This window comes from Camelus dromedarius, chromosome 23 (assembly GCF_036321535.1).
Source record: "Camelus dromedarius isolate mCamDro1 chromosome 23, mCamDro1.pat, whole genome shotgun sequence".
In the NCBI taxonomy this organism is placed as follows: Eukaryota; Metazoa; Chordata; class Mammalia; order Artiodactyla; family Camelidae; genus Camelus; species Camelus dromedarius.
Window position 1 is genome coordinate 28,023,432 of NC_087458.1, and position 27,516 is coordinate 28,050,947.

At 39.5% G+C, this 27,516-nt stretch overlaps 1 protein-coding gene across 1 annotated transcript; it reads left to right on the plus strand.

Moving 5' to 3' along the window:
* On the plus strand, window positions 1-26,583 carry TSEN15 (tRNA splicing endonuclease subunit 15). Its single transcript, XM_031435605.2, has 5 exons — window positions 1-227; window positions 2,639-2,720; window positions 3,005-3,140; window positions 24,523-24,664; window positions 25,195-26,583. The coding sequence occupies exons 1-5, from the start codon at window positions 99-101 to the stop codon at window positions 25,213-25,215; spliced, it is 510 nt and encodes a 169-aa protein (XP_031291465.2). The 5' UTR covers window positions 1-98; the 3' UTR covers window positions 25,216-26,583.
* The last annotated feature ends 933 nt before the right edge of the window (window positions 26,584-27,516 follow it).

Here is a 27,516-nt window from a genome sequence, read left to right on the forward strand (position 1 = left end):
ACCACGGGAAGCGGAACCCAGCCGCGCGGTGCCGCTGTTTCTGGCCGGGCCGGGGACGGCGGAGCGCGGTGCACCACGGGCGCGCCGCACGGCCGGGCATGGAGGAGCGCGGCGAGCCCCAGCCCCCCGCGGGCTGCAGCCGTCCGGGCCCGGGCGGCGATCGCGGCGGCGCGGCCGGCGCCCCGTCATGGGCCCCCGAGGACGCCTGGATGGGCACGCACCCCAAGGTCAGGAGGCGCGAGAGGAGCAGGGCGCGGGGGCCGGCCCCTGGCCTGTGCGGAACGCCCGGGCCGCGCTCGCCCGAGGGCCCTGGACCCCCTGCCCGGCGGGGTCGCCGAGCTTCCCCGCCGCGAACCTCACGGAAGGGGGCCTCTTATGCACGGGCAGTATTGTCTTTCTTTGTTGAAATGAGTTGAGCTGTTGCTCTGACCTCGCCCCCCTCCTCTCTCCCTCAGGCCATTGTAACTTGGGGTGCAAAGCCTTAAACCCATCGCGTCTCAAGCCAGATAATAACTAAGTAATTTTCAAAGTGAATAATACAAATGCAGACCTGGAAAATCCAACACCCAGTATCTTTCCTTTTGAAAAGCCCACTAATATGCCACTAATATCACAGTTTTGCTTTCTAGGGCTCGTTCTGGGGATGGTCTCATTTAATCCTCACATTAACCAAGCAAAACAGTTAGTGGGCCGTGGATAAGAGGCCGGAGTCCACCGTGATAGAGGTTTGGGCACAGTCTACTCTTGCTTCTATTTGGCAAATTGCTCCCTTGTACGAGTAATGTTCCAAGCGATGAATGGACAGTGAATGGCAATAGGGGTTTTGTAGGAATCTCAGGAACTGGATACTTTGGTCTAGTAACTTTAGTTGAACTGTAGCCTTCTGCTGGGGAGCAATATTTCATAATCATCTAAAAGCAGTCAAGAAAAGGAAAAGCGTGAAGATTTAAGTCTGAAAAGAGTTAATCCTTTTGCATCTTCTTTTGCTTGATTTTATCCTCCTGCTCTGATCCCCTCAAGGTGAGAAAGTCAGACACTAGCGTGGAGATGTTATTCAGGGCCTTAAAAAAAGTGTCTTAGCATGGAGAGGCCACACGATGATTAGGAGCATGAACTCAGTGTCAGACTGCCTGAGTTTGAATCCTGGTTCTGTCACCAGCTTTGTGATTTTTTTTTCCTCCAAGTTGTTTTATCTCATTGTTCCTCAGCTTTCTCATCTGTAAAATGGGGATAGGAAAAGGACTGACCTTATAGGGCCGTTACAAGATTGAATCAGTTAATAGTGGTAAAGCACTTGACGTATAGTAAACACTACGTAAGTATTTAATAAGTGAAACACCAGTAACAGGTTTTAAAAACTTCATCTAGATTTGATGGTATGATTTAGTTTTCATGCTTACAGATTTTTTTTCTCTTTAAAGTCAGCAGCCCAATAGGCTCTAACCATCAACTTTTCTCTTTTGACTTTTCTTCTTGAAGGATCTAATTGATTTTAAAAAAAAAAGAAAAGAAAAAATATTGGGTGTTTGATTTTCCAGTTCTGCATTTGTATTACTCACTTTGAAAATTACTTAGGTTCATCCAGTAACACGGTATCAACTTTATTATCTTTAAACACCACTTTCATTATATTACTCTCATGCTTAGAGAATTTCCTTCTGGGTAAAATTCAAACTTTTAGCTTGGCCATCCAGACCTTGCCACCCCAGTGGCCTTTTCTGTGTTATTTTCAAACACATTTGAGATTTAGGAGTTAACTAATAAAATCCTTCTCCTGCACCTGCACATACCTAGGAGGATGCTGATGGGAAAGTGTGATTTCAGATCTGCACCCCTGCGGGCCTGCTGATGCCTACCGCTGCATCAGCCCTGCTTACCCATCTAGTCATTGACATAGCTGCACTACCTCAGGCTTCTCCTGCAGGGGCAGGCTTCTGAAGAATGCTCACCCAATGCTGACCGACAAGTATGAAAGCAGCAGCGGCTTGCTCGGTCCTTTCTTCAAGATCCAACAATTAAAGAACTCCCTACTCTTGAGCAAGAAGGTGTGGGGAGAGAGGCCAGGAGTGGTCTTCTAGCAGACTTTCTCCACAGGCAAATGAGATACCAGGGAAATAGAGGCTTACATTAACATGCTCCAACAAAAGTCCCATTAAAAAATGTCTCTACTTCTTTGCGATAAGTTCTTTCTTTATAGGCCCTTGCGTATGTTGTGCTTATTCCCACTTTTGTGTGATTGCTCACATCGTTGCTCTGCCTTCTCCATTTATGCAAATCCCACATGTCCTTCAGGGTCCAGTTTGCATCCCACCTCTGCCAAGAAACATTCACTAACCAAGCCACCTGAGTTGAGCTCCTTTGACCTGTTGTGTCATGTTTTTTTTTTTAATTCCATTCATTTGATTTTTAATCACTTACTGTCATCTTTTATTATTTACTTAACAATTGCAAGTGTGCAGTGTTTGCTCTGATAATCAAAAGTTTTTTTTAGAGTCAGGGAGCAGGGCTTAATTGCCTTGTAACTCCCACTATACCTGTAAGAGAGTCTTAATATATTATGTATTTGATGAGTAGTTATTGACTGAAAGAAAATATTAAGAGATTCTTCTCTGTTTGACAATTACATTTTGATTTTCAGTATTTAGAAATGATGGAGTTAGATATAGGAGATGCCACCCAAGTTTATATAGCATTCTTGGTTTACCTGGACCTCATGGAGAGTAAGTCATTTGTTTTATTATTGTTTTGTTATTGGGGTTGGGGGCGGGAGGGGATGGTGAGTTGGGTTGGGATATAGCATTTATGTATTTGCTGTTAATTTTGTCAATTTTATGATTTCTTTATTCATTTACATTGAGAATTACTGGGTAACAGAAAATACTAGAAGATAAGAGAAGACAGCTTTATAAGCAGTGTTTGCTCAGCTCAGTATTAGGTAGATGTTTGGAATTTTTATCTTTTATTTTTAATAAACATAACTGTCCATTCGATGATGCACTTTCAGGTAAAAGTTGGCATGAAGTGAACTGTGTGGGATTACCAGATCTCCAGCTCATCTGCCTTCTTGGTACTGAGATCGAAGGAGAAGGACTACAAACTGTGGTGCCTACACCCATCAATGCGTCCCTCAGCCATAACAGGTAGGCAGGTGATTTTGATCTTTGTTTAACAGGTTAGTCCCTTTCCTGAAAAAAGCACTAGGAATCATTCAATTAAAGGCAGGAATATATTTTAAAAGGAATTTGGGGTGCAGGGATCATTGCTTTCCTCTTGGTTATTTGAGGAATATGTTAAATATGAGTGGTTAAGAAGTATTTATTAAGTTAACACTTACTGTATTTTTCATGTTTGTTATGAGTTGTTTTATTTTTGATCTTTTTTAACATTTTTTATTAATTTATAATCATTTTACAATGTTGTATCAAATTCCAGTGTAGAGCACAATTTTTCAGTTATACATGAACATATATATATTCATTGTCACATTTTTTCTCTGAGCTACCACAAGATCTTGTATATATTCCCCTGTGCTACACAGTATAATCTTATGTATCTATTCTACAATGACTTGGATTTCAAAATTATTTTCGATCTTTTTAACTTTATAAAAAGGTATGTAATATCTTGAGGCTGACTTTATAGACTTAATATTATATTGCTAAAGTTTACTGTGTATTTTTGGGGGTGACTGCTATATAGTGTTCTGTCGGGTGATGGTACCAGTTTTCACATCTACTCTCTTGATGTTGGAGTGTTGCTAATGTTCAACTTCAGGGGATAATTTCAAACTATTTTCCTAAGTGGTAGCCTCCGTTTACTTTCCCCTGCAATGTAAACAAGATCTTTTGGAGCTGTGTGGTTTCTGGTATTTAGTGTTGTCTGACTTTTACATTTTTGCCAGTTGAATGGGTTATCTCAAATTTCTTAATTTGCATTTCTCTGATATTGAACATTTGTTTATATATTTATTATTTCCTCTCTTGAGAAATGTCTGTTCATATCCTCTGCCTGTTGGATTGCTTGTAGTTTTCTCATTGACTTCTAGTAGTTCTTTATATATTCCTTGATAATAATCCCTTTGGTTGTGTTTCCCAACTTTAAAAATCTGTCTTCCAGGTATCTTTTGATGACTAACAGGTCTTAATTTGAGTATAGTTAGATTTACCCATTTTTATAATCAATATCTTTGTGTCTAGTTTAAACTTTATGATCTAAAGGTCTAAAAGAAGTTCATCTATATTTTCACTGAGTTTTAAAGTTTCCTTTTTTTCCAGTGGTGTGAGAGGAAGATTAGGGACCCAGTTTCCATATGGATGACCATTCTTTATACCTCCACTTACTGAATAGTGACCTTTCCTTATTATCTGATGTATCATCTCTGTCATTTTCCACAGCTCTGTCTATGCATTGATTCACTTCTGGGCTCTCTTTATATTCCATTGGTCAGTATATCTATGCTTGTGCCAATACCACACTTTCCTAATCACTTGCTCCTAAGAAGTCCTGGTATATGGTTAGCAGTCTCCCTTTTTGCTTTTCCTCTTTAGAAGCTGTGGCAGGCAGCCTCTAACATGGCTTCTTATAATCCAGCCTTCTGATGGTCACGCCTTCGTGTATTCCCCTGCCCTGGAATGTGGTCTGGAGCTAGTAACTTGCTTTTCACAAATAAATGTTGGCAAAAATGATGAGATGTTACCTCTAAGATGAGGTTATAAAAGGCCACGGCTTCTGTCTTGGGCTCTCTCTCTCACCTGCTCATTCTGAGGGCAGCCAGCTGCCCTGTGAATTGTGCTACAGAAAGGAGTGAAGGTAACACTGATGGAGCAACATTCTTGAGCCGTGGGGAGGGGTGGATTCAAGGGACTAGTTGAAGAGATTAATACTGAGCTGGAGGAGGAGCCCCTCAACCTCTGAGGCTGCGGGGCAGATAGAAAGGACAGTCTGCACATAACTGTCTCTGAGAGTGTGTCTGAGTAGTGAAGAGGGCAGAGCACCTGAAATTTCAGCATGAAGCACTTTGATGAATACCTGTTTTTTTCCTTATTCTCTGTGGTTAAATGCATAGTGATCTAGTGGAAAGAGCACTGTACTGAAGCCATAGACCTGGGTTCTGGTCTTGGCATTGACACTTAACATGTTGTTTGATGATTGGCAACACACCTAATTTTTCTGGTTTCGCTGTATCTTTTATTGAGGGATACAGATTATCAGTAGATAATGTGTAAGTTCCCTTCCAAATCAAAGCTACCATAATTGGGTATTTTCATTGTGTGTCTTCCATAGAACTGTATGAAACTCGTTTTTAGATTTCTATTAAGTATTTTTTGTACATGTGCTTTGTTATGAGAATTGTTTGTTTGATATATCAGGCTATTCATACCCTTCTTTGAGAGGCTTCTACTGTGGGATTTTTCTGTGTGTTTGAGAATCAATACACAACGATTTTATTCATACCATTTCCAAGCCTTCCTCTGTCTAAGAGACTTCATTCATTCCTTAAATCTCTCCTTTTGTGTCTTTTAATTACTGTAACAAATACCATCCTAGTATTATTGTTGTATTATTTGCTTGGACAAGGAACTACCATTTAGAATTAACCTAAATTTAATCCTAAAAAATAAAATAGCCTATGTGAATCAAAATCATTTCAAAAGTTTAGAAGTACTATTTGTGTCCTGTTAATTTCTAGTTTTTCCCAGCTGTTTGTTATTGCTTTTCTAGCTTCTTAAGCTTGTCTTTTTCTTTAAATAGAATTAGTTGGAAGGATAACTTAGTGATCTATTTTTACACCTTTGCACTTAATAACTCAGAGGGCTTAAGTCTACATGTCTTGCTTTTATATAAATATAAATATATTATGCAGTAAAATTTAGCAAATAGCACAAATGAGCCCAAAAACAGATGAGACTTATTATGCCTTTCATGCCGTAAAATTTTCTCAACTCAAAGCATGCAAATAACCTTTAGCAAATAAAGATTTGTGTGTTTGTTTGATTTCCTTCCTGCATTTTTAACAGAAGTGACATTTTTAGGTAGGAGGCAAACTCTTATCTATTTTTACTTCCATGTGTACTTTATATGTGAAATGTTACATATCTAACAGTCATGCTGCAATTTCAGATGTTTGTGGTTAATGTAGGAATTTTCCTTCATTAGTAACACAGAGAAGAAAATTACTGACTTTGAATCTTTGGCAACCTTGTATGGGGAAGAAATTCATTAAGGCAAGTCCTAAAAGTATTTGGGTAGGAATTTATGAAGGCAGCTCACCGTAAAAAAAATACACTTTTTCTAAATTTAAGAGAGCAAACAGCTCTTACTTTGTTCAATAATAAATCGTCTACAGAGTAAATCACTCTGTGTTCACTTTTAAGTTTCATTCTTTTTGGATAATGTCGCTTAGACTTTTTATCTTTATGTAGCAAATGTTTACTGAGTGTTATGTGTCAGGAAGTGACCAAAGTGCTGGGGATACCATGTTGAGCCAGCCTCTTTCTTTTTTGAGGTATAATTGACATACAACATTATATATTAGTTTTAAATATAATGATTTGATATTTGCATATATTTCAAAATGATCATCACATTGAGTCTAGTTAACATTCGTCACCATACATAGTTAACAGAATTTTTTTTTGTGATGAGAACGCTTAAGATCTACTTTCTTAGCCACTTTCAAATATGTGGTACAGTATTATTAACCGTAGTCACTGCTGGACGCTACGTTCCCATGACTTACGTATTTTGTAGCTGGAAGTTTGTACCTTTTAACTCCTTTCACCCATTTCACCCACTCCCGACCCACTGCCTCTGGTAACCAGCAGTCTGTTCTCTGTATCTGTGAGTTTTTGTTTTTTTTTTTTTTTTTAAGATTCTGCATATGAGTAAGATTGTGTGGTATTTAAGACATCCTCTTGAAAGTAATGTTCTAGTACTAAATGTTGGCTTGGAAAATAAATTTTATTTCACTTTTTTGGTAATTGTTAGATGAGAGCTAGTAAAAGCAGAATTGTCCTTTGTTCAGAGATTTAATTAACTGTGTAATTGGGGACCACCTCCACTTACTTTCTTGTTAGGTAATTGAATAACAGGGGTGATGGAGTACTGATAAGTACACGAGGTTGTGTTAGGTCCCAGAAGGAGGACAGGGAAGCTTCCTGAAGGTGGTAGGAGACCATGTTTTAGTAGGATAACTCAGGTAGTTAAGCATGACTGCCTGCCTAGCATGTAGGTGCTTAATGATATCAGTTAAGGCCGCTAATGAACAAATGAACGTGTAGAACTCATGAGAGAAGAAGGGAAGGACGGGAAACAAGGGGGAGGGTCTGCCTGCGTCATGAAGACCGTCCCTGTTTTCGCTTTTTTGCTGTCACAGATTGTACTGTCGTGAGTAGCCATGGAAGTGTGTCCTTGTTCTCACGTGTGAGTTTCTCTAAGGTCAAAGCCTGGGGGTAAAATGGCTGGGCTAGGATAGACAGCATTTACACCTCTGTCTCTATTGGTTATTACTGACTTGCTCTCTAGAAGGTTATCAGTTTGAGGTCCCACTGACAATATGTAAGTTTCCATAGACTAGGAGAAGAGATTTACTGACATGTAGCTGGCAAAGATTAATTCAGAATGTATAAATAACTTATGTGACTCAAGGCAAAAACAAACCAATTAAAAAACATGGGCAAGGAATATGAGAAGGGCAGTTCAGAGAAGAGGAACCCAGATGCTCAAATCTGTATATAATCAGGGAAATTACAAATACAAAACGTGCTTGTTCATGTCTTATCTTAGTGATGCAGAGGCTTTTCAGACCGTTTACATTGTTTTTGTTTGACAAAAAGAAGGTGTTAGTTTGGGGGGAACCTTTGAACAGAGCTACAGCTAGCTCATAAAGTACCTTTGAGTGGATTAAAAAATGATACTCCCTCTGGTCATCCAAAAAAAGTCTCTTCATCAGAATTCAAGGTTCAGCAAACAGCATAAACCAGATTTCAGATGCACTTGTAGCAGGCATCCTTGTGCAAGGCACAGTCTGTAATATACGTGATTCCCTGGCCCTGAATCACGTCTGTTGAGTCCTAGGTTTCTAGAAAGAACTCTGTAAAAATGACTGCTACGTGGATAATGTCATTGAAGGGCTTTGACCAGGGGAGTGATGCTGTGGGTTACTCCGTGTGGTCATAAGTATTTTGCATTCATATAGAATAAGTATTTCAAAGTACCTTCACAAGTATACTCTCATTTTACCACCTCTAAAATCCTTAGTGGTACAAAGGGTACTTGTTTTATCCTAGTTTGACATACGAGAAGCTTGAGATTTTATGCTCTGCTGTTTCCAAAAGACAATAAAGGATTAAGTCAGTTACACCAGGATCTCATATTAAATAGCGAGGTCTCCCTGCTACTAGAGCTTTTCCTGCCTTGTTGGTGATTTGAAAGTCTTTCACTGTAAAATAAAACCAGATGCAGAAAACCACACAATGTAAATGTATAGACTGAGTTATAAGGCAATCATATTGAACACTGGTAACCACCACTAAGTCAAGAAATAGAGCTTTTCCAGCCATCCCAGAACCCCTTCCCTGTGCCCTGTCGCAGGCATAACCTTTTCCTTCCCCACAGAAGTAACCATTACTCTTACTTTTATAATAGTAACTTCCTGTGTGTCTCTGTAGTTTAGTCATGCCCTTTTTTTTTTAAGGGAAGCCAGACTTCAGAGGTAAAATACATGTACAGTAAAAATCACTCTTTTCAGATGCACAGATCTGTCATCTATATTGTATAGATTACAGTATCTAATCTTAACGCATATGCTGATGTAACCAGTGCTGCAGTTCCTCAGAAACTTCCCTCATGCCGCTCTGTCATCAGTTCCTGTAGTTTGTCTTTTCCAGAATACCGTATAAATAGAATCATAGCCTTTTGGGTCATGCCCCATCACACAGCATCGTGATTTGGAGAGTCTTCCATGCTGTTGCACGCATCACGAGGGTGTCCTTTTTGTCGCTGAGTAGTATTCCATTGTATGCATGTGCCACAATTTGTTTATCCAGTCATCAGTTGTTGGATATTTGGGTTGTTTCTGGTTTCTTGGCTTTTATGAATGAAACCTCTGTGAACATTCTCATATTGGTCTTTGTGTAGACATCGGCTTGCTGTTCTCTTGGGTGAATACGTAGGCATTGAATTACTCGCCCACATGGTAAATGTATTTTTAACTTTATAAGAAACTGCCGAACTATTTTTCAAAGTAGTTATGCTATTTTCTGTTCCCTCCAGCAGTGTGTGAGAGTTCTGGTTGCTCCACATCCTTAGGAACATTTTGGATTATCAGTTTAATTGTAGTGATTCAGTTAGGTTTTTAGAAGTATCTCATTGAGTAATATGCATTTTCCTAATGACTAATGCTGTTGAGCATCTTTTCATGTACTTATTTGCCACCCGTAGCTCTTCTTTGATCAAGTATCAGTTGAAATCTATTGCCTATATTGTACAGATTGTATTGTTTGTCTTCTCATGAATAAGAGGAGTTCTTTATGTGTTCTGGATACAGTTCCTTTATCAAATACCTTTTTTGAAAATATTTTCTCCCAGTCTGTGGCTTATCTTTTTGTTTCCTTAATTCCCTTAGAATGGAGGTTTTTAATTTTGATTATGTCCAATTTATCATTTTTTTCTTTTATAGTTTTAGCTTTTGTGTTCTGTGTAACAGATACTTGGTGAACCTCCAGTCATAAAATTCTCTCCCATATATATATATTTATTTTAGAACTTTCATAATCTTAGTTTTTACTTTTAGGTCTTATGATTAATTTTAAGTTGAATTTTATATATGGTTTGAGCTAAGGGTCAAGATTTTTTTTTCTTTTTTATCTTTTTGCAAATGCATGTCCAATTGTTCCAGCATCATTTATTGAAAAGATTCCATTTAATTACCATGTGAGCTCTGTTGGAAATCCGTTAATCATATGTGTGGGACTGTTTCTGGACTCTCTAGTCTGCACTGTTGATCAGTATGTCTGTCTTTATGTCAGTGCCAAACTGTCTTGATCCCTGTAGTTTTAAAGAAAAAGTTGAAATGAGGTAGCTAAGTCCTCCAGCTTTGTTCTCCTTTCAGTACTTTTTGTTTGGCTGTGCTATTGTGTGGCGTACTCGTGGTGCATTTCAGCGTTTCTCTGTCTGCTCTGTTTTCTGCAGATTGGCAGCTGGGACCAGCAGCTTGATTCGATAAAATTTGATCATGTTAGTAAAGGCTATAGCTCCTAATCTATTCTTTCTTCAGGGGCACATAGTATCTGGTTGCCTCTCTATGTGGTCTCAGTGGCTGCCCATGCTGAATGCCTAGCTCTTCACCGTGCTTCTCACCTTTGTTTGTGTTGTTGTTGTTCTGAACCGTGATACTAATTCATTCTAGTCTGTTCCCTTCAACTGCAGCGTAGAAACAGTAGGGCTTCCGTTGATAAGTTGTTGCCAGCACCTCCCAGGACCTGACTTCCCCCTTTGACTCTCACTCAAAAAGCACGGTAGAATGTGAGCCAATGAGAATGGTGATACATTACGGAGAATATTAATTTTATATTAAAACGCGGCCTGCCAGCCCTGATGCTTTATTGTGCACAACCCACCTGAGCACACTTCTGGCCTGTGTTGCTTAGCTGCTTGATTCTTCAACAACGCTAATGACGTTTTCATTACTAGGAAGTCTGGGTGGTGTACAAAACCTGAGAGCCCGAGGAGCGGGCACAGTTGCTGCGGGCGCAGTTGCCGGTTATTTACAAAGGGCATGTTGCGTGGAAGACACGATGGCTCTCTCCTTTGTTCAAGTCCCAAGTTTTGGAGTCTGTTGTTTGTAAAACTGGACCACACTCTTATCATTTACATAGTTCAGTACAACTTAGTTGCAAAATGTTTCCCCAGTGATAACAGTAATCGCACTGCAGCCCTTAAAGCTACCGCAGTAGCTGTCCTGCTGCTTGACTGCTGAGGGGCAGAGCTGCGAATACATTTGCATGGCTTATTCATTCCATTATTTATTTTCTGGTGTATATGTATCTGGTGACTCCTTAAAAGGTACCAATTCTAGATGACATTTCGTGTGTGTGAATTTCTAAGAATACCCAAACACTTTCTGTATCCATTTCCTGCTTACTTTCCCAGGCTTTGGACCTGGTGATTTTATGTACGTAGTTCCTGGCAAGAGTACATTGCAGAGAGAATGTGTACTTGAATAGCAGTGAGTGAATGCATTACTTTGAGCAAAGTACAACTTGTGACTAGTGTTTTCTGTAAAACATTTATACATAATATTTGTTCATAGGTGAAACACTTCAGCATTTTTTTTCACGTCTCAGAGGGTCTTGTGAATACTAGTCCCTTGTGAAAATATTGATTTAATACTACTTGCTGGTCTCCAGTGGGAGAAGAGAATTGGTAAAGTGCCCATATCTGCTATCTAGTGGGGAAAGTATGCTGGTGGAGTGGCAAGTTGTTTGCACTTCTTGAAGGGAGGGACTCAGCTCCTTTTTCTCTCATCTAAAACTATTTCCTAAAGCTCATGTAAAAGAATCTTTAGCTTACATGTTAGGATACTACATTAGGTTATGTATTTGGGTGGTATATGCATCTGGAAAGGACTTCAGATTGTTTCATACTAAAGTGAATCCAAGACTCCACGCAGCAGGTTTGGTCAGTGACTCTAGAGGTTATGACTGTGGTTTCCCCAGACCCTGCAGTTGTATAAAATCATATGAATAAATTCATAGGGGTCACGGAGAGCTGGTGAATTTATTGGAACAACCAGAGGAACCCTAATGAAATCCAGGGGCTTTTATCAGAGCTAAGGTAGCAGGTGGAGTCAAGCTGGTGTTCGGATATCTTAACCAGCTTCTCTCGCGGGTGAAGCACACCACGACAAAGCTAGGACAGCAGCGTCCCGGGGCTCTGTGACAGTGTTAGTGTTCTAGGGGATTGTTTATGGGGAAATAGCGTAAGAAACTTACACGAGGACCCAGAGCACATGGTGAGGAAAAAAATTTTCTTCTATTTTTTAACTACCAATTTTTTTTTTCCTAATAGAACTTACGTCATCTTCCAATTTCAATGTCGATTTAGTTTCTTCGGTAAAATATGAGGGATGAGCTAAAAACTGAAACCTCAGTTGCCATATTTTAAGCTTGTCTGTCTTTATACATAAGTTTTTAAAAAAAAGCTGAGCAAAGTGTTTTGTGCAATTAGGAGATCCAGGGACAGTTAAGATACTGTTTTTTGAAACGCTCTATGAATCTCCTTTGTTACAAAAGATCGTAGTTGCTTACTTAGTAATACCAATGAATCATTCATCCTTTTACACCTGACTGAAGTGTAAGTGGCCCTCTTCTCTCGCTGCCAGAGCAGGATAGTGGATAGCTCAGTGAGGATGGAGCCTCTCCAGTGACCATTTTATCCCCCAACCCCACAAATTAATGGCATCTCTCTTGGTCTATGGTGATTGATAACCTCTTTAAAATGGGTACCATCAGCCAATTTATCTGAGAGATACTTTTTCTAAATGTTCTCTTTCTTAGCATCTTCCAGTCTGACTATTACTTTAGAAATACAGAAAAAGTCTTCAACATTCCATGTACCAAAGTGGTCTTCGCCACTTCAGCGGCCATAAGGCTAAAAGTCTAAGAACTTTTGTCGTTTGGTTCGATCAGACTTCTTCTGGCAAGATTCTTGTACAGTTTATGCCTTAAGAGAAGTGAAAACAATTCATTACACAGAGAAATGAGTGTCAGAGACACAGTCAGGATTTCTAGCCTGTGACGTTTTTAATTTGGTGTCTAGCTTATTGAACCGTATCAACCTGTTTCCTACAACATTGTTGTCAATGTTTTCAACGTTTCGAAAGGATACATTCTCCCTTCTTCCTAACGTTGATTCAAAGGAAGTGCAGTTCTTTCTTCTCTGTCGGCGTCACTGTAGCTTTTAAATATAGTTCATAAAGACTGTAAATAGTCATTTTCTTTTTTTAAAGAGCATGATTATTTTAAAAATATTTTATTAGCTGTTTGTGTGTTACCACAGCAGTAACCCAGATAATAAAAATGGACCAGCTGTTTATTTTTAAATCCATTGTATCAGTGGCTTTATGAGGAGAAGAAAACCCGTATTTTAAAACACTGAGATGTGTAGGGAAAATTAAAATTTTATTTATTCTTATACTAAAGTAATGTTCATTAAAAAAATTATGAATGGATATAGTTATACTTTTTCTTTAAGCATGAAATATAATGAATATAAATACAGTTACAGACTATCTAGAGGCAAAGTAGGAGCACGTTTTGTTTTGTGGGAGGAGGATAAAGAAGTAGCTTGCATATTACCCCAGCGTTTTCTAGGTTGCTCATCCATTAATTAGCCACTTGTTGTGTGCTGCACTCAAGGGGTACAAAACAAAATGCTTACAGTCCAGGGCTGGGACAGGCATTTCTATCAGACATAGTGAAGGCGAGGAGGGATGTGTCCAGGGCTCTGAGGGAGACTGCAGAGGGAGGACAAGGAACCTCGGCTGGTGCTTTAGGAGGTGGGGGAGTCTGGGAAAGCTTCCTGCAGGAGGAGTCATTTGAAATATGTGTAGGCATTCCACGTGGAATGGGTTGGGAACGGATGTTCATGGCAGAAGTAGTAACAGGAGCAAGGTATTGAGGGCCGAAAGAGCATGACAGTTGCAAACGGTCGTTAAAACTGGGTGTTAGTAATGGCGGGGGGGGGGGTGCCTGCCTGCAGCTGGTGAGCGAGCCCTGGGTTGTGTGTGTGTGTGTGTGAGTGTGTGTGTGTGTGTGATGTGAGAGAGATGAGAATGGGAAAAGGAGGAGGAAGGGAGGAAAGGAGAGACAGAGAGAAAATATGAAAAAAGGAACCCTCCTGGGAAGTAGTAGATCAGAAGAGGCCCCGTGGGTTAAGGGCTCCCGCAGTGAAAGGAAGCTAGGTCACGAGCTGGCCACTTCAGGGTCTTTGGGAGGCACTGGTATTTCCTGAAACAAAGGTGGGGTTATTACTTGGATCCAAGTATTAGGAATTGTGATGCTTGTTTTCTGTTTTCTCTAAAGATACCAGTGAAAACACACGAATCTGTTATAACACGGGAAACGAACAGCTGTTGGTACAAGAGTGTAATTTAGGGATTTGCGGATATTAAGTGACTCCATCTCTTGCCATTTCATAGCTTCTTTGCTGAACCTTTTCAAGTGTCTGGCGTCTAAATGTTAAAGTGTTCCAGGGCTCAGACCTCGGGGCTTTTCTGTGCTTTGTGCTTGCTCCCAGGTGCCCTCATCTGGCTCCACAGTTGGCGCATCACGGATACGCTGATGCCTCCCAGGTCTGTGTCTCTACCTCTGCCCCCGCCACGCACCTAGGGCTCAGGGTTAACTCTACTGGACATCTCCACTGAGACCTAAAAGGCATCTCAAATTTCCACGTCCCTAAAAGAACTCTTGGTTTGCCTCGTAAACTGCTCCTTCTTCCAGGAAATAGGCAACTCTGTTCATTCTGAAGCTCAGGCCGAAAGCCTTGGAGGTCTGTGTGTGCACATATGTATGTGTACGTACATATGTATGTAATTTATTTTTTAAAACAATTTTAGCTTTACAGGAAAGTTGAACAGACAGTGCCGAGGTTTCCCATATAAGCTTCAGTTCAGCACAGTAGTTATTGGTGGTTATTACTGTCCTGCCTCAGGATGGTACATTTGTAACAGTTACTGAACCAAGACTGATACATTATTATTAACTAAAGTTCATAGTTTACATTGTAATGGAGTCACTCTTTTTAGTGTGCAGTTCTATTGATTTTGACAAATGTTTAATGTCATGTATCCACCATTACATACCGTATAATTTTACTGCCCTAAAAATCCCCTGTGCTTCATATATCCATCCTTTTGCCCCTACCCTGAGCCGCTGGGAGTCATTAAACTTTTACTTTCTCTATAGTTTTGCCTTTTCCAGAACTTTTGTGTAGTTGAAATCATACAGTATGTAGCCCTTTCCAACTGACTTCTTTCACATAGCAGCCTGTCACCGTGGCACTGTTAGTTTTTTGTTTTAGCTCCTGTAATTCATGCATAGTAGTGCCTCATTGTTTTTTTTTTTTAATTTGAAATTTCCTAATGACGTGATGTTGAGCATCTTTTCATAGATTTGTGTGCCATCTGTGTATCTTCTTTGGTGAGGTGTCTGTTCAGATCCTTCACCCTTTTTGTTTTTATTTAGGCTTTTTGTTTTCTTTTTGTTGCATTTTAAGAGTTCATTGTATATTTTGGATACAAGTCCTTTATCAGATATTTGTTTTACAAACATTTCCTCCCTGCCAGTGATTTGTCTTTCCATTCTTTTAATAGTGTCTTTTGCAGAACAGAATTTTTTAATTTTAATAGAGTCCAACTTAACGATTATTTCTTTCATGGATCATGCTTTTGGTTTTATATCTAAAGGCTCATCACCAAACCCAGTCAACCTAAATTTTCTCCTGTGCCGTCTTCTAAAAGTTTCATAGTTTTGTGTTTTACATTTAGGTCTATGTTCCATTTTGAATTAATTTTTATGAAAGGTGTTAAGATGTGTGTCTAGATTCTTTTTTTTTTTTTTTTTTTTGCATGTTGATGTCTAGTTGTCCAGCACCATTTGTTGACAAGATTATTCAAAAGCAAGACTGGATTGCTTTTCCTCCTTAGTCAGAGATCAGTTGACTGTATCTATGTGGGTCAGTTCTGGGCTCTCTATTCTAGTTCATTACCCTATTTATCTGTTTCATCCCCAATACCACATGACCTTAATTAGTGCAGCGTCATAGGAAGTCTGGAAGGCAGGTGACGTCAGCCCTCTCACATTGTTCTTCTGGTATCGTGTTGACTTGTCGAGGTCTTTTGCCTTTCCATATAAACCTTAGAACCAGTTTGTCAACATCCACAAAATAGCTTGCTAGGGTTTCGATTGGGATTGTGTTTAATTTATAGATCACATTGGGAAGAATTGACATCTTAACAATATTGATTCTTCCCATCCAGGAATATAAACTATTTCTCCATTTATTTAGATCTCTTATAATTTCTCTTATCAGAGTTTTATAGTTTTCCTTACATAGATCCTGTATATATTTTTCTTAGGTTTATATCTTAAGTATTTCACTTTTTTGGGTTTTTTTTTAGCTTTCTTTTATCGAGTTATAGTCATTTTACAATGTTGTGTCAAATTCCAGTGTAGTGCACAATTTTTCAATTACACATGAACATACAGGATTTCACTTTTTCAATGCTAATGTAAATGGTGTGGTTTTTATTTGAAATTCCAGTTGTTCATTGCTGGTGTACAGGAAAGCAATTAACTTTTGTACATTAACTTTGTGTCCCATAACCTTGCCCTATCTCTTACTAGATTTTGTCCACCTGGTTCTCAGACTCCCAGATTAATTTAACAAATTCTGTCAGTTCTCCCCTAAAAGTATATCTAAAATCTGACCATTTCTCACCACTTCTGCTATACTGCATCACTCTGGTATAAGCTGTCATCTCATCCACTGTACAATGTGGCCCTCCTTTATAACACTTACCACATTTATTGCTACTCAACATATTACATTTTTTTTTTTGTTGTGTTTTTTTGCTGTCGTCCTTCCCCACTTCCTCCATGGAAGCAGGAAGTTTGTTCTTTTCGTTGCTGTCTCCCCAGCGCCTAGCCTGGTACCTGGTATTTTGTGTTAAATAGGCATTTGTTGGGTAAGTGAATGACTTTTCTTAGACTGCTCAGTTCCTGCAGCAGTGACTTGCTAAATAATATCTTAAAGAACATAAGGATATGCTACAAGCAACCGTACAAGAGTTTCTTAAAAAATTAGAATGTCTGCAGAATGCATCTGCCTTCAGGCTTTGTCTGTTACTCCCCACATGTGACACTGTAACTATAACTGTGTGCATCTGAAGACAGAGAATAATCGTAAATCTGAGAGCCACTCTACCAATGCGATGGGTAGTCTCCTTACCTTTTAGTTAAATTCCTTTTTATCTGTATCTTGCCCCCCGACCCCTCTTCCCCTTCAATCCTTCTTTTCCTTAGAGTCTTGGGGGAAGGACTTGTATTAATGGTCGAGTAAAGGGTTAACAGAACTGAGTTCCTTTTTCGAAACGTTTTTAAAGATACTCTTAGTTATGAGATTAAAGATACTCCATTATTATTTCCCTATGATTAAAAAAATTTCCTCTCCCCAAAAGTATGTTCTTTATTGCAAATCCATTTAATGGCCATTATTTTATTGGAGGCCTGAAGCCTCGTAACTAGTAAACTGACGTCTGTCATCTGGCTCCCCAGCGTGTCAGGACGTGTGCCCTCACACGACCTCTGTTGGAAATCCGTTGCTGGTGAAACCCCCAATTCTGGCAGCTTCTTTCAATTGACATAGCATTTTTTTTCTTACCCTGAAAAAACAACCTTGCAGTTTATTTTAGCAGAATGGCTTCCCACTCGGTGAATAACCACACAGGCACTTAATTGTTCAATAAACCCCCCTGGGATTTTTAACTGTCTTGATTTTTTTTTTTTTTTTTCAGCAGGAAGGCATTGGCATGATTCCCAAGGAGGTGGTCTGTTATTCCTGAAACTTTCCTCAGGGTTGAGCCTGTGGATGAATAAGGCACCTTGGGCACCAATTTAGTTTTGCATTGTGTTTCAGAGTTGCATTACCGTGTGTCGTCTCAATATATCATAATGAGGCAAATCAGGGAGTTAATGTCTTTCACTGATGAAGCTACAGCGTGGTTCGGTTTGGCCACGTTGAAGAGGGCAGGAGATAATTGCTTTCTGTGGGTCGAAACTAATAATAATTTTAACCCATGATGCATTCTATTTCGACAACATTTGAAGTTAAAATTAATGTCTTCTTGACCTTTCTTGTCCTTTGTGCGAATCTCCAGAGATTGCTGAGTCCTTATGGTGGGACTGTTACCAAAAGAGGAATGCTGGGATTCTTGGAAGCACTTAAATAGCTCGGAGGAAGGGCAGCGGCCAGATAGTATTACCTGTGTGTCTGCCTCAGGCTCGTTTTCACGGTAGCTCTGTTAAACTTCAGAGCGACTCTGTTTTCAGTATGCTGGGCTCCTCTCTGAACAGTTGTAAACGTCAGCTCTGTTACTGTTGATCAACAGCTATGACTATTACTGATTTAGCTCTTTCTTTAGGTGGGCTTTTCCCCTTGTAATATGACGAACTCAAGAACCTGAAATTCTTACTATTCACACAAAGGTTATGTTTCACACAGGTGAATTTCTATCAAATATGAATTATAAAGGGTCTTGTTATCTGAATTATTGTTTTAGATTTGTGTGTGGCAACATCCCTACAATATCTTTCCAAAGAACTGAGCTTTTTAAAAAATATGCATGTAAGGAACCTTTGTCCTGTGGTTTCTGAACTAAGACTTCAGACCGGAAGCTCGTTAGAGGCTGCCTCTGTAGTGTTTTAGTGACGCTTCACTGTTCGCAGCATCTTTACAGTCATGTGTGGTTTTTAAGTAGAACTTTGGAACTTTTGTTGTGACGTTGAGAAAGTGCAATCTGTTGACTTAAAGGCAAAGTAAACATTTTTAGGAGTTTATTAGTGTCCTATAAAGGAAATAAACAAGACAGACCTCAAACAGGGAAAGATCGTGGCATTACTTTAAACGTATGCTAGAACTAAACTAGAGGAGATCTTGAAGAGGAATCTTTCGAAGACTTCCCAAGTGTGCTTTGAGTAACAGAGCCAGTGAGTGATTTCACTCTGTTATTACTGAGCATGTTCATTGGTAATTTCCCCCCGCACACTACCAAGGAGGGTAAACAGAGTGCTGAGACGGGAACTTCCACTTCATTTTGGACAGTGATTTCCCTCAGCTCTGAAGACAATACCCCCTTTACAGCTCTGAGCTAATTTTCAAATGTTAGTGTTTCCCACATGGGTGTTTTGAGTAAGTCTGAAAATGTTTTGCTATTTATATCGAAGGACTCTGGAAACAAATATGAATGAGATGGAAATTTTTACCCTAAATTTCAGTATATGGGTCAGAGTACCCACACAGTTTACGTTAGGGAAAAACCGTACATGTGGCTACACACAGATACGTGTGTATGTTTCTGATTTAAATAATATCACATCTTGAGAGAAGGAAAATATGTAAAAGTTGTCTTAATAGGTTTTCGCCCGCTTCCATCTGAGCCCCATCTTTGTCATACTCTGCCAGTAAGGGAAATTTAAAGAAACTTACTTCTAAGTTGTCTGTTGCAGTGGCTTCAGAGTGTTACTTTCTATCAGTGCTGTGTAATGAGGTTTCTGATTAATACACGTGGTTGCTTCATCTAAATATCTCTTTCTAAAGTGGATCTCTTCTATGAATAGTAAGCTAGCTAATTGCCTTGCAGTTTAACATCGGTGGTAATTATTTTTTAAGGGGAAGGTGGTGATACAACATATGCCCCAGTTTGTAAGGTGGCAACGCTGGTAGAGATACTATATAGAAAGACTGTATTCAGTGACCGCTTGCCAGCTTGCAGAGCCTTGTCATGTAGGCTGCCTCATTGATGCTTACCGCGATCATCCTGTGGACATAGAGGGATACAGTTTTCAGATTGTAGCCCCATCTATTGAAAAGTCTTTCTCCATCGAATTGCCTTTGTACCTTTGTCAGAAATCAACTGACCAGACTTACAGCATATTATGAAGTAATACATATGACAGTATTACACGGAGGATGGGGCTTTATAGAAGCAACGGAGTGACATCAGAGAGTAACTTGAAGAAATGAATAGTACCAGAAACATTAAATATGTAGGTTAGTATATTTTTTATCCTTCTTAACATTTTAGAAAGACATGGCATTGTATAAAGCAATGCTATAACACTGTATTGAGTTTATAATATATAGACACTATGTATCTATATATATATATATGACAATAATAGCACAAAGTGGGGAGAAAGGAATAAAACTCTATTGGAGCAGTTTCTGTGTTTTTTAGAATTGGACTAGTGTTAATCTGAGGTCAGTTGTAATAAATTAAGATGCATATAGTGATTTCTAGAACCTTCACTAAGAAACTGAAAAAAATACAGTTGACCCTTGAACAATGAGGGGGTCAGGAGTGGCAACCCTCTGCACAGCTGCAAACCCACATGTGCCTTTGCAGTTAGCCCTCTGTATCTGCAGCTCCATGTCTGCAGAGCCAACCAGCCAGGGATCATGTACTGCTGTAGAACTTATCTATTGAAAAAATATCTACATATCAGTGTACATGCACAGTTCAAACCCATGCTGTTCAGTGGTCAGAAGCCACAAAGAAATTAAAATGGTGCACTAGAAAATATCTATGTAATACAAAAGAAGGTGGTAAATGAGGAGCAGAGGTATAAAAAAAAGACATGTGCTGTATAGAAAGCAAATGGGGAAGTGTCAGGTGTAAATCCAGCAATATCAATATTAATTTTAAATGTGAATGGATTCAACACTCCAGTCAAAGGACAGAAATTAAAAGACTGGATATAAAAACAAGATCCAGCTATGTGCTCTTTGTAAGATTGGCACTTCACAATCAGAGACGCCAGCTTTGGAAGAACCCCAGCTGTCTCTACCCTCTGAATGTATCCCCTCTGTTCCATGCGTTGAAACCCCGAGCTCTGATCGTATTAGGAGGTGGGACCTTTGGAGATGCTTAAGCCACGATGGAGCCGCCCTCGTAAATGGCATTAGTGCCTTAAAAAGAGACTTCGCAGAGAGCCCCTGCCCCTCTCACCACGTGAGGACACGGTGAGAAGGTGCTGGCTGTGAGCAGGGAGGAGGACCTGCGCCAGAATGAGGCCGTGCTGGTGCCTTGATCTTGGACTTTCCAGCCTCCAGCACCCTGAGGAATACATCTCTGTTGTTTATACGCTGCCCAGTCTGGCATTTTGTTGTAGCAGCCCGAACAGACTAAGGCACGCACCGTTCTCTCCTTCCTTTCCTTCTGTGATTCTGCTTACACGGACATCACACGTATGTTAAACTGATTCTGCACCAAAGGCCTCTGACGTTTGTTTTTTTAATTTTTCTTTTTGTACTTCAGTTAAGTTTCTTGTGACTTATTTTAAAGTTCACTAAATCCTTGCTTGGGCTCCACCTAACCCACAATTAAGCCTAGTCAGTACCTTTAAAAACGTGTTTTGATTCTAGACTTTTGTTTAGAATTTACATTTTTTTGCTTAAAGTTTTCATTTTGTCACCCATTTGTCTGTGTTTTTTTTTCTCAATACTGTAACATTTTTTATAGTTATTTTAGAGTCTTTATTAATTCCAACATCTAAGGTTTTCAACAACCTTAGTTTTCTGAAGGTCTTCTTATGTTGGCTTTAGCTCTCGATTCCTGAATACACTTCCCTCCTTCTTCACCCAGCTTAGAGTTTTCACTGGAGGCTGGACACTGTGTGTGAAGAACAGACTGATGCTGATGCTCTGCCCCCCGCCAGGGATCTCGTCCTTCCCTCTGTCTGGCAAGTAGAGCCAGGGTCTCACTTGGTCAGTGTAATCAGAAGTCAGGAGGAGTCGTGGCCGAGGTGCAACGTTAGTTACCTCGGATCTGGTTTCAGATGTCTTGAGGATGGGAGCAGGGCTCCCTCTTCGGCAGGGCTTTGTGATCAGAGCTCGCTTGCCATTTTGCGTCCCTTCCCCAGCTTCCCATGCTGTTGCTTAAACATAGCAAAAGTCCTGTGAGGGAGAATTGGTGAACCGGAGGGACTGGTGTCCCTCTGGATTCCAGTCCCCACACCGGTTCACGTGTGGCCCTTACAAGCAGCGCTGTTCATTCCTGGTCCCAGTGGAGCTGCTGGCTCACCCCTCCAGCCCCTGTGCCCAGACTTAACAGCTGGCCTTATGGAAGGAAGTGGCTATCTGGTGCTCTCTGCTTTACCCAGGAAGGGCTCTTTTCTTACTGAGATTTAGTTCCTTTGAACTTCTTTGTGTTTACCTGTCTTTTATGGCATTGAAGAAAAATGGCATGTTTTAAAGCCCTTGTCATAGAAATGGTGGCTGTGAGGTCTTCTACATCCTGATTAGAAATGGAACCTTCTGCTGCTCTGACTTTTGAATGAATAATATTGAAAAAAAACCACTGCTTTGTGATCATGTCTTATGATTCTTACCTTTGCCCTTGTCATAGTGTAGCGGTGGGGGCCAGCAAACGTTTTCTTAAAGGGCCAGCTGGTAAATATTTTGGGCTTTGTGGACAGAGTGGCAAAATTGAGGCTTTTTTGTAGGCACTAATATATGACTATTCAAAATGTACCATTTAAAGACATAAAAGCCATTCTTAGCTCACGGGCCATAAAAAAACAGGTGACCGTAGTTCACCACGCACTGGTGGAACGACAAATGACAAAAAAAAATTTGAATTTTTTGATGAACAAAAAGCAAACAAATACAAGATACTTTTAAGAAATTAAATTCTAGAGGGTTCTTTGTTGCACCATCTACCAGATTTACCCACAGTAAGTACCAAAAATGATGATCCTGAGCTGTCAAGACAACTCTAAGTTTTGTTTAGTGTCATAGAATTGAATAATAAATTTTAGAAAAATGTTTGTCAGAAATATTTTTTTTAAGTTTATATAGCTGAAGAGTTGGTTATAGTCATGTGGAAACCTTCATTTAAAAAGCCTCATTCATTCCACTGGAGTAATTCTACTATATATTGAGCATTAACAAAGTTTTTTAAAAAAGCTATAAGCCTCAAAATGGGTACATGAGTAGAAAACAGACACTTAGATGTATAAATACAAAGTAGTGATTACAGTAATGTAGCTTTGCCCAGGGCGCCTCTGGAGGATTGGGGAAAGGTGACAGGGAAGACTTCAGAGAGAAGGTGATGCTTTGCTGACTCCTGAAAAGGAATTGAGATTTTGCCAGGTAGACATTTTACTCATCCAGTATTGCCATATTGTTGGATAAACTCTTTCACAGTCACTTTAGAAATAGTCTGACTATGAGGAAACAAACTTAGAAACTCATTCTCTCCTTAGACGGTTACATGCCTCTGTAAATATAAATGGTAGGTGGTAGATAAACAGCCTTTTGTGACTGTTTTAACAAACCAGTTATCACTCCAACATTATGCAGTGATTAAATAATAGCTTAGCAAGAGCAATTTGATTTCAGCCTTTTGAGAAGTTTATTGCTGTTTTAAATCACTCTGTAGCACAATGGTGTTAAAAAATAAAATACAGATAAGAATCACTGTAAAAATCTCATCTCTACTGCAGATTTAAAAAGAAGCATTGTAGTTGTTGTAGTGAGAGTATTTCAAAGCAGAGAGTTTTCTTTTTAGGTACTTTGTAAATTCAATAGCTAACAGAATGGGAGAAGAATGACCATAGGAATTTTTGCTTTGGGATGGGATTAGAACTTTAAGGGGAAAAATTGGACTTTTGCTAAAGAGAATATAGTGTTGAGTTACTTATGTATTCAGTGGTAGCATGTTAATATGCTAGTAAATCTTTTTCCAATTCATGGGAAGTTGGTTAGCTTAATGAAAAAAACAAACTGATCATTTTTTATTTGCCTTTTTGAGAAAGCTCCTCTGGAAGTAACATTTTACTGAATTATTAAACACAGGCTTTATTGAGTAGGTAATAAGGATTTTTAATTTGTGGTAAACAAAGGCTAAAAGTGCTTTGAAGAGCTAGACATTAGGTATAGTAGATTATTTTCCATAGCAAGCAAACTGAAATCCTTTCTAACATTGATGCTTGATATATAATTTTTTTTAGTCTTTCTCTATATTTTTCTTTTAGCTTTTAAGTGTCAGAATACATATTAAGAATTACAAAAATATCTACATTCATATCTAATAATTCTGATACTTGGAAAGACCCAACAGAATTATTTAAAAGCAAACAACTACCTGCAGAAAGATGCTCATCCCAGCTTATCTTTATCAGCACCCTCCTTCCCACAGAAACCTGAAAGAGCTTGACAGCAATAGGGGGATGACTGGGTAAATTGTGAGTCAGTGGAATAGTATATAGCCATTTAAAGTAGTAATTATGAACACCATGTTGAAAGATGGGGAAATGTTTGTTATAGTCTGTTTTTTAAAAAACAAACCTGAATACCGAATTGTTCCACTGTAAGACACCAAGTTGGAAAATTGGGAAATGAATAATCAGGATCTTGAACTAATTTTGATGCACTAAACACTCTTAAGGTCCCATTCTGTAGGTTTCTAAATACAGTTTTGATTCTCTCAGAGATGATGATCAGGAGAGATGGGCGAATACAAGAGAGAAGGGCTGAAAGTCAATGCATAGCCCTTACTTTGAGGATTCTCTGTGTGAGAAGACAGCTTTGAATGTTTATGTTTGAGCTTTCAGACATTTCCTAAGTGAGCATTCTGGACATAATGTTATCACCTACCTCTTCTCCAAGATTTCACAGGATGTCATCTTATTATCAAGTGAGTGACTGTGAATCCTAAATGTATTGTGACTGTATTTTCAGGATAAGGGAGATCTTGAAGGCGGCTCGGAAACTGCAGGGTGATCCAGATTCCCCGATGTCTTTCACTTTGGCCATAGTGGAGTCCGATTCCACCATCGTCTATTATAAACTTACTGATGGATTTATGCTGCCAGATCCTCAGGTCAGTTTTGAGGCAACTATCAGTAAACAGTTAAGAAAAAAAAAAGGAAAATTATAACATGATTTTAGGTGTAAATCAAGCCATTCATAGACCTACTTATTGCTTCTTTTGTAATATGAAAATTCAAGAAAATGACTTGATTTTTCGTACCTCAGAAAACTGGCTACGTTCTGTTCAGAGTAACAGGTTCCTAGCTGTTTTCACAAAAGTGACTTGATTTTCTTACTCTATGGAAAATTTATAGTTTCCCAGAGCACTTCATGAAGCCAGGATGCATTTAATTATTTGATGAGTAACTGGGGTGGAATATAAAGGCTTATAATAGTTTTAACCAAAAGAACACTCCTTTAGGAAGTGTTAAATTGGGTGACATTTTGACTGGAACATTTCAATAAATAAATGTATATGATTTATTTACATACTTTGTTGGCGTAATTGGGATAATCACATTAAATATTCTAGTTTTGATTTTAAATTACATTGTCTATTGGGGAAAAGGTCCATCCTGATCTTTTTTTTTTATGTTGCAGAATATTTCCCTTAGGAGATGACATCTACACTTCCTGGTGCTTACTCTGTTCACACAAGATTGGATTGAGACCCAGCAGCCTGGTTCACCTTCTGGCGCAGAGATGGTCAGGGTTGACTTAGCTGGTCCCATTCCATAAGTTTTCTTTTTGGGGCATAAGTCTCTCCCAGATAGAAGAATTTATTTTGTTCAAAATAGAGGGTAGTTGCTTTCTTACTTATCTTAAGAACTCTCTTATCTGGAGACCGTTTAGTTATAGTTGTGTACAAGTGTATGCCGAGGATGTGCCCAGAAAGGTGGAACACGTGTGTCTTCTGTCATCGCTACCACTGCCAGCTCGTCCCCTCCCTCAGCCTCCCAGTGCCTTTTCATCACTATAGCTAGCCTGGAATAGCATTCTATATACTCGGTGACACCTGGAGAGTTTAGTCTGTTTCTTCATCCCCAAAAGAAAGTAAGGGTTTTCTTTTGATTGGTATTCGTGTTGCTATGACGGTTACTTCCCTCTTAGGTTGACTTTAAATCAGAACTAAAAATATGCTCACCCAGGGTATAAAATTACATGTCCAGAATAATAGGGACCAGAGAAGTTCCACCTGCAGGAGTCCTGGGCCTCTCTTTCCCACGTTTATTACCGCCTCTCACCCCTTACTGTGTCATAGCTAGAATATTTCAAGAGGGATAGTAGGGGATAGTGTCAACCTTAGAAACATCTTTATGAACTAGACCCAGTTTTTCTACTTTTGTTAATACCTCCCAATTAAGTTGCCTAAAGTATAAAAAATTATATGCACAAAGGTGTTTCAGGTGGCATTTTGGGACATGAAATAGCTCAAATTATAAACCACTTAAAAGTTTAAGGCCAGGGTCAACAAACTTTTTCTGGAAAGGACCGGAAAGGAAATATTAGGCTTTTCAGGCCGTATAGGCTCTCTCACAACTTCTCAATTCTGCTGTTTGTTGGGCAAAAATAACCATGGACAATATGTAAGGGAATGGGCATGGCTGTGTTCCAATAAAACTTTATTTACAAATGCAGGGCCATAGGTTGCCAACCCTGGTCTGGGGAAATAGTCAATAAACATACATAGCTAATGAATGGTACATTATGTACCCATTAAAAATTAGTAATGAATGTAATGAAACACATGAGAAAATATTAGTGAAAAAAAAAAAAGCAAGGTACAAAAGTGTATGAATGGGTATGGCCAAGGCTATAAATAACACACCAAGTTCAAAAAGATGAGAAAATAAGTTACTAACTGTGGTTATAATAGGATGGCAGGGTGGTGAATGGATGACTTTGTCTTTTTCAGTATTTCAGTTTTTCTTTATTTGTATTACTTTTATAAGAAAAATGTTTTAAAATAAAGGCATCCTGAAATCTGTATTAGTTGTCACTTAGCAACCTGAAATAGCACGCATTCAGTATCTCAGAGTCGGGTCTTTGTTGAGGCTGCAATCAAGGTGTGGGCCGGAGCTGCGCTCTCATCTTCACTGGGGACGGGTCTGCTTCCTCACTCATGTGCTTGATGGCAGCCTTCTGTCCTCTGTGGGCTCTTGGACTGAGGGCCTCAGTTCAGTGGGCTGTTGGCAAGGGGCCACCCTCTTTGCCACCTAGGCCTTGCCAGCACAACTAGTTTTTTTCCTCAAAGCCAACAAGGGAGTCTCAGCAAAGTGGACCTCGTAATCTTAGTAATGTAGCCGTGTGTCCTGTCACCTTTGCCATATTCTGTTGGTTGGAAGCAAGTCATGGCTAATTACTCTAGAAAATAATAACAAGAATGGAAAAGTGGCCAAAAGTAGGAAAATTATGAAGTAGTATAAACATCATTCTTTATCTGTAGTGGTTCCTGACCCCTTTCCTCTGATGTTATTTGAATTTCACTTTTCTTCTTGAGAGAAGGTTTACCATCTCCTTCAGACTCCCTCTGCTTTCCCAGTCGGCCTGGCGGTGTGCCAACTCAACAGTGTGTGTTTCTGTGGCCCCAGCTGGCAATCTGCAGATCTCAGGATCCTGAAACAGTTTATGGTCCGTTCTTAGGGTCTCTGCTATTTGATTCCTTTTGAGGCTTTTCATTACAGTGCTCGAAAGACAGTCTGCATTTTCAAAATGGAGCATAAGGCTTAGTGAACGTTAGGTACGTGTGTCAGATCTGGTGACCGGTGGGCCCCCCATGTAACTACAGGGCCGGGGGCGTCTGGGGGTGGCCTGTGAAAGGAGCCTCCTCACAGGGATCTGTAAAGCTTGGTCTCAGTCTCACTGTATGTCCTGGGGTGTTTGTTCTTTTTCAGAATATTCCCTGTGTACTTGACTAAAATT